The sequence below is a fragment of the Excalfactoria chinensis genome, chromosome Z (assembly GCF_039878825.1).
Source record: "Excalfactoria chinensis isolate bCotChi1 chromosome Z, bCotChi1.hap2, whole genome shotgun sequence".
NCBI lineage: Eukaryota > Metazoa > Chordata > Aves > Galliformes > Phasianidae > Excalfactoria > Excalfactoria chinensis.
The window spans coordinates 35982378-35992554 of NC_092857.1; the positions used below are offsets into that span (position 1 = coordinate 35982378).

At 50.3% G+C, this 10177-nt stretch overlaps 1 protein-coding gene across 1 annotated transcript; it reads right to left on the reverse strand.

Moving 5' to 3' along the window:
- Window positions 1-3383: 3383 nt before the first annotated feature.
- On the reverse strand, window positions 3384-9962 carry LOC140264545 (rho GTPase-activating protein 32-like). The gene is made up of 11 exons (XM_072360399.1): window positions 9912-9962; window positions 9646-9727; window positions 9020-9163; window positions 8670-8772; window positions 8377-8509; window positions 8034-8116; window positions 7562-7669; window positions 7151-7296; window positions 6672-6829; window positions 5046-5110; window positions 3384-3573 (listed from the first exon to the last, which is right to left on the reverse strand). The coding sequence occupies exons 1-11, from the start codon at window positions 9960-9962 to the stop codon at window positions 3384-3386; spliced, it is 1263 nt and encodes a 420-aa protein (XP_072216500.1).
- Window positions 9963-10177: the final 215 nt, after the last annotated feature.

Genomic DNA, 10177 nt, shown 5'->3' on the forward strand with positions numbered 1-10177 from the left:
TGAAATCAAAGCCATCACAAGGGATTTAGCACAGTTGTGTGTTACTGGCTACGAGAGCTGTCAGCACAGTCACCTGTAAGGCTCTGCTGCTGTTCTACTGATGTATAGGCACAACAAGGTTCACACGCCTCTCAGTGCAAATCTCTGAAGCTGCTGTTTTGTAGAGCCCCAAAGCAGTCGCTTGAGACAGTTCGGGATCAGCCAGAGACAAACCAGCCAGCTGTGTGAACTGAGACCAATTGCACTTTTCTAGTCTGCGGCCACTGACAGCTTCTGAGAGCTACCAAGCAATGCAGCCTAGCAGAATTCAGAAGGGAAACCAAGAGAGCCTACCTGAGCTCCACTGCGTTTCAATGCTCCGTGCAGAGGGGAGGGAAAGAGGGTAAAACAAAACACCGGTCTACATACCTCTGAGCCAGTATCCACTTTGCCCTGGATTAGCTCTGGTGCTGAAGAAGCCGGGCTTCCACAGCATGTGCTCAGGCGGTAATCAAGGCCTCCCTGGAATAACACAAAGAATAGAGAGAAACATTGGCTTTAACAGAGTTGACGTCTTCGGGGAATAACACTTCAGAAGCCTCAGAGGCTTCTTCTCCTGTGTATATTTTCATTCATCTTACATTTTGCTTTCATTCAATGTGACCTCACTAAGCAAGTATTGTCTAAGACCGTGAGTATCACGTAAATGTGCAGATCTCAAGCTGCTCACTTATCCAGTGCCCTTGGCATGTTGCATTATTTTCCTCAGCTGATCATCTGGATCGTGCCTGTTGGTTGTGCAACAACAGCCTGTCGGCCTTGATTACCTGTGGGAGGCTCCAACTTTGGCCAGGAAAAATTATTTGAGGGTACGTAATTCTCTTTGAATCAGTAAGGCAGCCTTCCCATTCTTTCTTACCAGCACCCATCTTCCATGTTAATAAAGGCTTCTGGAAATCAGTTTGAAGATCAAGAAACAATTCAGTTCAAGCATATGCAATCATAGGATCCGTATGTCACCTGCAAAAGTCATTTTATTCTATCCACAATCTCAGCCTACCTACAGTTCCTTAGAAGGTTCCTGAGGCGCACCAACCCCATACTCCGAATACAGACCCTTGCATAAGACAGGTGATGTACCTACAAGGTTATCTACAGCTTAGACTACGAAAATAGGGAGTCTAGGTAGAGAAAATGATCTAACTGTGCTTCTGAGCAATCTGTTAACCACTCTCACACAGTTCAGGCCATTCCAAACAAGATGCAAGTACATGCCAGCCACAGAAACAGCTTGATTTTAGGGTGTTTGCTCGGACAAGTCCCTGTTGCATATGGTGGTCAAACATGCATTACCTGGGGGCACGTTATGTTTTATTTAACAGATGCTCTTCCCTTTGGCTTTGCACAGAGTCCAAAGTCTATCAGCTCCTAATTATCAGTCAGCAGATTTTCCCGGTGGATGGGAAAGCAGTCAGGAATGATTTTCACCCAAGTGCCCAAGGAAAGACATTTTCTCTTCTGTTATTTCTTGCTGTGGACAGTGGTTCCCAGTCTACTAAAAGCTCGCTCGCTCTCGCCGTCTCAGAGATCTTCACTGACTGCTAGCAAGTACCCATCTTCCAATAGCCCAGGTGGGAAATACCAGCTTGTATCTGTTGGAAAGGACCTGGGGACTAGGAGGACAAGTGGTGATAGAGCACAGGCTGAATGCAAGCCAGCAGTGCGCTCTGACAGAAAAGAAGTACAACAGTGTCATCAGCTGCATTAAAAAGCAGCACAACCAGACCAGGACAAGTCATTCCTGCTTCAACACTCATTGGACCGCATCTACAACACTGTATCTAGTTTTGGCCAGGAAGGATAACAACCTGAAACAGATTCTGTGGGTGACCTGCAGCCTGTGCAGGGGGCTGAAGCTCCCACTCAGTGAAGAGAAGCTGGGGAGAAAGATGTTTGTTCAGAGGAACCTCGTGGCAGCTTCTCAATGCCTACGGGGGGGAGAGGGGGCGCGTATGAAGATTGACTGAGGCTGTGGCCAGCAGGTCACGATGGGATAGTGACAGGAAACAGCCATACACCAGAACAGCAGACTAGATAGAAGGAAAAAGCTTTTCAAGCACTGAACGTATTCCCCAGAGAGAACATGCAGCCTCATCCCTGGGAGAAGGCGATGATGAGAGTGGGAAAAGCTCTTGAGAAACTTGGTCTGACGATTCCCAGAGCAGCAGGTTCAGGCACAGATCTCTACAAGTCCCCTCCACACCAAGTTACCGTCCAAGCCTATAAATCCATCAGCCTCTCAGCTGGAAGCCAGTTTCTTCTAAGAGGGATAGACAGGGCTTCCTTTTTCAGAGGGGAAAGGTTCTTTAGATAGAGGGATTTCATAAGATGCCTAGGAAAATGCTCGTGCTGTAATGATTTGCTTTACTGAGAGATACCGGCAGCTTAAAAAATGCAAAGCTCTAACCTACTTGTGAGGAAAGATTCAAGCCTTCCAGTACCTAACCTGTGCTTCAAGTCTTCAGTGACAGAAAATCCACTGGATGGGGCCAGAGGAATGCATCTCACCCCACGCCCTCTGTATGGCCACCATTTGTTTAAAGGATCACTCTTCCTTGAGGCACGAAACTAGAGCAGTTTACACAACAGACTGACACCACAAGGGCTGTTCTCTAGATACAAACTGCAGCAAAGAGCGTAACAAAAATGGGAAACCAACACTCATATCAGATCTGTGTCCCATGAGGAGCATAATGTTGTACTCCTCTTCCAGAGGAAGATACAAAATCCAGCTCAGCTCCAGAACGTAGTACCAAATAGCAATAAGTATCTAACGTTTCCTGCAGTGAAAGAATTCTAAGCACAAGATGATGAAGGATGTCTGAGTTTCAGCTGGGACTGAATTTTCTTCAGTGTCTGATAGTACGAATGCTTTCGTTCTAGAAAAGCAATGTAGACAGCGCGGTGATGCTTGAAGTTGCTGCCAGGCAGCGTTGTGCAGAGCCAAAGTCAATCTCAGCTGAGTGCCCAAGGAAGTGAGAAGGAACAGAATTAGGACAGCTGACTGAAACCGGCCAAAGGGATGTTCCATACCATACGACAACTTGTGGAAAGAGTTTTGAAGGGGGTAGAACTTCATGTGAATCTCTTCCACTACCAGGAGGCTAACTGGACACGGATTGGTAGGTGGCGAGCAATTGCTTTTGCATTCATCGTAACTATTTCCCTGTTCTCTATCTCAGTAAATAATTCCATCTCACTTTGTGTTACTTTTCCCCCCTTCAGTTCTCTCCTGCAGTCCACTGGAATGGAGTGGAGGACTGTGTGATGCTGAGCCACCTGCCAGGTTAAACCACAACAGCAGGGTAACTTTCTCTCTCCCCCGGCAGAAACATAAAAACACGTTAATGGTTATTTATGAAAGACTGACTACAGTTCAGGCTTACTGGTTTGAGGTCTCTGTGGGCATAACCCTGACTGCGAACAGAAGCAATTGCTGAAACAATCTGTCGAAAACAGACTCGAGCTTCCTCTTCCGAAAGGCGGTCCTTAGAAACAGTGGAATCAGAGAGCTGCCCTGTAAGATAAGGTGATCTGAAAATGCATGTAGAAAGTATCAGAGAAAGATCAGTAACAACGGCAGCACAGAAAGCACGGAGCAGCACCGACAGGACTCTCTCCCATTCCCCGTGCTCAATCAGAGCAGTATGCACAAGTGCTCCAGTTACGCCCTGGGTCGTCACTGTGGCAGACCACACCAGCTAAGAAATCTGACCCTGGCCTCAAACTGTGTCACTGAAGCATTGCATTCGTGCTGTGGGTGGCACAGATCACTCAGAAGGTGACAACATTCGGGGGCTCTGGTGTCCCACAGACCTCGCAGATGCTACTTCAAAACACTGAAATAGGTTAGGAATTAAAACCAGTTCTCTTACCGTGAGTGCTGATTAATGGCTTCTACAAAGAGAGAACATGTCACATTTCCTACTTAATTTTCAAACCAGTGAATCTTGAACCCGGTCTCCACTGAGATCTGTCAGAATCATTTCATCTCAGCTTTATTTTTATATTATTGTCTACTGCTAAAGATCAAAACAGTAAACCCAAGTGTGGCAGAAACTATTTCTTACCTCTAAGGCTATAAATATTTCTTTGGTGTCTCTCTTACATGATACAGTGGGCAAACATGTGGATGACTTCAGTTCTTCGTGGCATCAGTTTCTGTTTTAGCATGAGACAAGTCGTCCTTAAGAGACCATAAAAGCAAGCTATGGAATCGCTAACTACTGTGCCATACCAGGTACCACATCTGACTGCTGTGGAACATAAAAAGCACACATGGCACAGTGCACAATTCAACATCAACTCAGCAAAGACTGACATCACTCCATAGAAATTCTGGAACGCAGATCTGTGAAAACTGAACAGAAAAACATTCAGCATTTTCATTGGCATTTTGTGAAAGTTGCTGTCATGATGTTGAACTTCCTCCACTTTACAGCCAGAGAATATTGCCCTCTGAACAACGAGGAACAAGGTTTGTGGTGCTCTGTTCAGCTCTTTCCAGTTCTACAGCCTCTTTCAAAAGGCAATGGGACCAGTAGGCTGCATTCCTATGTACCATCCCCCTGCCCCCGTGTTCTTGAGAACTCCGCAACTCCAACAGAAGATACGATCATATTGAAATGCGTTTTGGCTTACCCCTAAAGTAACTTTGTCCATGTCTTTTATTGCAGCTCTTTCACCAGTAAGAAGATGCCGCCCGAGTTTTACCTTTGCAAAACCACCCACAGTTCAAAATACAGATGCTTAAAGTTGAGGGTGAATTCTTCTCTAATGTAACACTACAGGTAAAGCAGAGCACCTAGCATACACTGTGTGTAATGCTTTAATTAGAGGAAGAGGTAATCGGCACCATCAATTTCCAACTGGTTTCAAAAGTTCAAGTTTATACCAATGAAACCTGACTCAGAGAACTGACAAGAGCTGTCAATCTATTCTCAGATTAACTCTGGAGTGGTGACACAGACTGTTAGGCGTGCTGTTTCTGTACAAATGACACTTACCCGTTCCAACTGTTCAATGCAATTCCCAGGACTTGAGAATTTCCTCGTAGCTGTTGACAGACATCCTGAAATGTGCATGAACTGAAGATCCTCCAAGCACGTGCAATGAGGAAGTGCCAGCAGTGTTCACCTCCTCCTTAGGACATCTTCTTAGAGGCAGATCCAGCACTGCTCATCTTCTCACCAAGGTGCATCCCCCTCTCACCCGGCAACAACAAAACGCAGTGCATGAAGCTGACTTCCCTTGGGCTAACAATAAGTAACACCCCTCAGGGCTTTGTGCCACAGAGCAGTAGCAGGGCTGCACTACAGCTTTAGGAAGCAGTGGAAGCCTTTCCCTGTATGGTTACAGTGTCCCTGCACGCACCCCACAGCCAGAGCGGTGCAAGCTGAGCTGCCTTGCTGTTTCTTGCACTCATCCCAGTCTCTGCGAATGAAGACTCGGAATGCAGTCAAGGCGTTGATTGAGCACGAGCGGGCCTTTATTCAATAGGAGAAAGGAGGGGGTGTGAGGTCTGAAGGAAAGGTGGGATTCATCCTCCCTTATCATCATGAGAGCGGCTCACAGCTCGTGCTGTTGCTTGGAGGCTGGGACTGGCGGTCTGATTCTATGCCCCCCTCCAAGATGCTCAGCTTCTCCTCACTGATGCTGACCTGAGCCTGCATGGTGGTGCTGCTGTCGGGGCACTCGGGCTGTGCTTGGGCTGGGCTGTCCTGGGACCCCTGCACTGGGTCCCAATCCAGGCTGGTGCCTGTGGTTTCTGGCAGGCTCAGGTCAGCAGCTTCCGGAGGGATGGGATGAACGAGGGCTTGTACAAGGATGACATTCTTCTCTTCATTGATGGTGCCATATGGAAGGCTATCGATTGAAATGCAGCACCCTGTGCTTCCTAGCAGCTCTGCGTTGATGGAAGCACAGGATGCGCTGTCGTAGCATGCCCTGCGTCTTCGGGACACACATGGGCTCGGGTCACCTAGGAAGGAGTAGATGCACAGCGGTTAGTGTCAAACGTTCACAAGATGAATCATGAAAGAGGTTCTTGACATTTGGCTATGTAGTGGTGGTGGGCAGAAGCAAATAGGCTTCTAGCAACAGTGTCACTGTCTTGACAGTGATTCTCATGCAGGTCCAGCTCTTGTGTTGACAAGAGACTCATTTGGGAAAGACAGGGGTGAACCAAAGATGTCAGGCATGGGCTCAAACGCCAGAAGGAGGTACAAGCCCACTGAAAACATGAATCCTACCTGTGCTGCTGACAAGCAGTGTTTTGAAAGCTGCATTTGCACCCTTACCTGCCAGGACCACGACTTCTTCTTCTGAGGGATCCCTGGCACTGCTCTGCAGTTGGCGTTCGGCCACAGGGGATGGTTTGCCCAGGCAGAAACAGGAACGCCAACTGCCAGCTGGTGACTCCGTCCTCTTGCTGCGACAGCTTGGTCTGGAGAGAGAAAACAGAGCATGCTGTCAGTCATGGTGCAGGGTGAGGGAAGAGCTGCTCTGAGCCCTTGCTGACAGTTGCCCGTTCCTGGCAAACCCACCCGACTAATGATGATAGGGGATGGAAAGGGAAGTCCTCTTTACCTTTCAGATGGAAAATCAATGACCGTGTGGAAGTTCCTCATTACAGCTGTGGGGCCTTCCTCCACCTCAGTGTTGCTGCTCCGTGTCGCAGCAGGAGAGCTGCTCTGGCCTCTCCTCTCAGCCTGTGCCTCCTGCAGCGTGAGCAGCTTTGCAGATGGAGGAGACACCCACACAGACTTGGGCCCGTCCAAAGAACTGTGCCCTGCAAGAGGAAACCACAGGTAAGAGGGAGGATCAGAAAGCAGCAGCACAGCCATCCCAGTTCTGCATTTCTCTCAGACTTGCTAATCCGAGGCACTGGAAGAAGAGGAGCTCAAAACATCTGAACAGCTGTGACGGTTTTCTCCATGTAAATTAGGGGTTTGGACACTCTCAGGATCCAGGAACGGGGCACCATATTCTAATCTAAGCCCAGAAGCCTGCAGTCTCCTCAACAGCAAAAGCATTTTCAAAGGTCTTGGAGAAGGCCTGGCTTGGATCAAGGTGTCAGATCAACATCAAGCTAATGGAGGAAGACGCTCACCTGCTTCCTCTCCCACGGCTGATGTGGATGTGGAGGGGAAGAGGACGTCTGTGTGGCTGATGAGGAACTCCACAACATCTGACTGCATCTGCAGCTCCATGCAGGCAGCTTCTCCGTAGGTGGAGGCAGACTGGCTCTGCTGGGATCTGAAGAAAAGGCAGATCTTACAAGTCATTTCCCCAAGATCGTTTCCCCCAGTCTGAATTTCTGTAGCCAAAAACTGAAAAGTTGGTCCCTGGAGACTTCCGCAGTGGGCAATCAGCGATGCCACTGACGAAATTCTCCTGGATGATCAGGGACACTGCAGTCCCAGCTAAACAAGTGACTAGAAACTGTTGTCTAGAAATTGTGCCCCTGGGGTTGGGGGAGAGCAGAAGTAAGCATCGTGTTGAAACAGAAAAAGAAGTTTACCTTAAGAGGTTTGGAGCCCACACTATCGCCAAGTTCTGAGCACCCATGTTGGTGACGGAGCTGTTCCCGGCCAGAGACGCCAAGTGTCTCATTAGGTACTCCAGCGTCCTGGAAAACAAGAGGGGCAGATGTTCAGCACCAAAAAGCAAGCCGTGCTGCAGTGCACAAAACAAACCTCACTTCATGCTGGTTGTTGTCATTGCTACCGTCCCTGAATATGAAGTAGATAAAACTTCACTAAGTGCCACCACGCTGCAGCACCAAGCCCCAGCACAGCACAGCCGCAGCCATCGGCTCCACCAACCGTGCCCCCGTGCCAAGGAACTGACCCAATCAATCGACCCGACGCAGCCTTCAGCCGCTTCAGCGTGCACAGGCATGATGCTGCCAGAGTGAGGCAACACCTGGAATCGCATCATCGCCCTCTGAAAGGCAGCAGGGCTGAGCTCAGCAGACCGAGCGCAGCACTGACCTGTAGTGAGGAGCGGGCAGCTGCTGGATGGCGTCCTGCATGCTGAGCAGCCGCTCCTCCTCTGTGGCAGCACAAACAGCGTCCTGGAAAAAGGCAGGAAGGGATTCAGACACCAGGCGGGAATAGCAAAGGGAAGGGAATTCTCGCAAGCGTCGTGAATGGTTTAAGTAAGCACCTCCTGGCACCACCAGAAGTGGCATCAGCCAGAGGCAGGAGGTGGCAAAGACATGCCTCATGGGGCTAACAGAAATAAGACCTCGGAGCTGGGGCACTGCTGCAACCATCAGCCAGGACGCCCAGGGGAGAGGTACGTGTCATTTCCAAGACATTGCCCTGAGCTTACCGAGAACTTGCCATACAGCTGCTCGGTCAGCAGAGGGTTTGGGAGCTCCCTGAAGTACATCTTGCACAGGGAGCTCACGCTGTGAATGTCTCGGACGCTGAGCTCGGGAACCTGCTCCGACTCGAATTCATGGCTGCAGAGAAGGACACAGGATTGGGCAGAGGGCTTTGAGAAAGAGGAAAGCAAGTCCAAAGCCACACAGAATACAGTCAAGAAAAGGAAGGGGTTCCTCTGAACGCCCGCAGCATGGCACGTGCCCCTGCTGACAGCTGTGTCAGTCGCAGCACTCTTACCGTAGGCGCTGGATCCTGGACGCCACGCCGGACAGGCGGTAGATCCCCTGCACCACGCCATGCTGCTCAATGAACTCGGCGCAGCTCTGCAGGACCTGGGGGACTATAGAACAAGAGCCAGCGGTTAGCTCAGCTTCTTACTCAAGTCCTGCTTCAGGCCGTGCTCTTCTCCCATCCCAGCCACTAAGCCCAGTCGGGCCACCGCTTGCTTCCTCCTTAGAGGAGAAAGCTGGCAGAAACAGCTGTGAGGAAACTGCACGGAGACGTGTTCTTGGCTTTCCAGAAATGCCACGACCTATCATGTTCAGATGCCCAACCGAGGAAGATCTCAGCAATGGGCTGTTCCTTACCATCACGGCCAGAGCGGAGAAGGTGCTCCCCCAGGTCACACCCAAACACCCCTTCCTTCGCCGGCTCCGGCTGCTCCGATCTCTTGGGGCGGGCCTTCACCAAGGAACGAAGGAAGGTGCTGAGCTTGCCCCGTTTCCTCGGCACTGCAAAGAAACAAAACAAAGAAACCAGTTCATTTCAGGCTTGGCTCGGTTGGACGAGGCCGAGCGTAACAACTTCGACCGAGCACGGAACAATGGGAAGAACATTCCCAACAAGGACACGCAAGAACGGATTTTCCCCGTCCCTGCAAGTGTCCAAGGCCAGGTCGGAAGGGGCCCTGGACAGCCTGCTCTCGACTCCTGCTAAATGCGCAGGCTGGCCACCCAGACCGAGGCAGGGGCCTTGGAGCCTGAGGATGATCCTTTTCGGCCCCTTCCCATCCCAAGCCATTCCAGGAGGATTCCGTGACTTCCCCAAGCCCAATAATAAACACAGTGGGATTGGGACAGATCTCTGCGTGTTCCCATGGACCTTAATGCAGTCCTCTTGCTAAGCTTGCTCAACGCGGGCATTAACGAACACCCCGAGAGCCACGCTCTGACCCCATTTTACTTCCCCACATTGTCAAATGTGACATGTGTACCTGGCTTTGGCAATGAATCGACGACAGACTCAGGAACCTTTCCGCTGATGAGTTCCACGCACTCACCAGGGAAAGACCCAACCTGTAACAAGAACAAAAAGACAGCTGGGCATTAGCCCGAGCCCAGAGCCAAAGGGAAAGTCCTCTGTCACCGACACAGGGCAACCGTTTGCGTCCGGAAGCCATCCTGTGCAGGCAGAGCAGCTCCAAGCTGAGATTCCTGACTCTACTGAAGTTGGGCTCTCTAGTCGGAAGCGTGTGCCTACCTGAAAGCCACGCTTGCCTCTCCACCAGGGGCTCAGCTCCTTTGGTGGCATAGAAACAATGCTCACCAAGTCTCCTACCTGCAAGAGATTGAAACGTCAATCCCAGCTTCAGCACAGCTGGCAGGAAAGCACAGCTCAAACGACTGCCTGCTTCTGCGCCGCAGAATAGCCTCAAGCTTGACAGCCATTGCACCAATGCAGCCCCCAAGGCAAGGAACGCCTGGAACTGCTTACCTCCAGGGAGAGCTCATCCGGCCCCTGGGCGA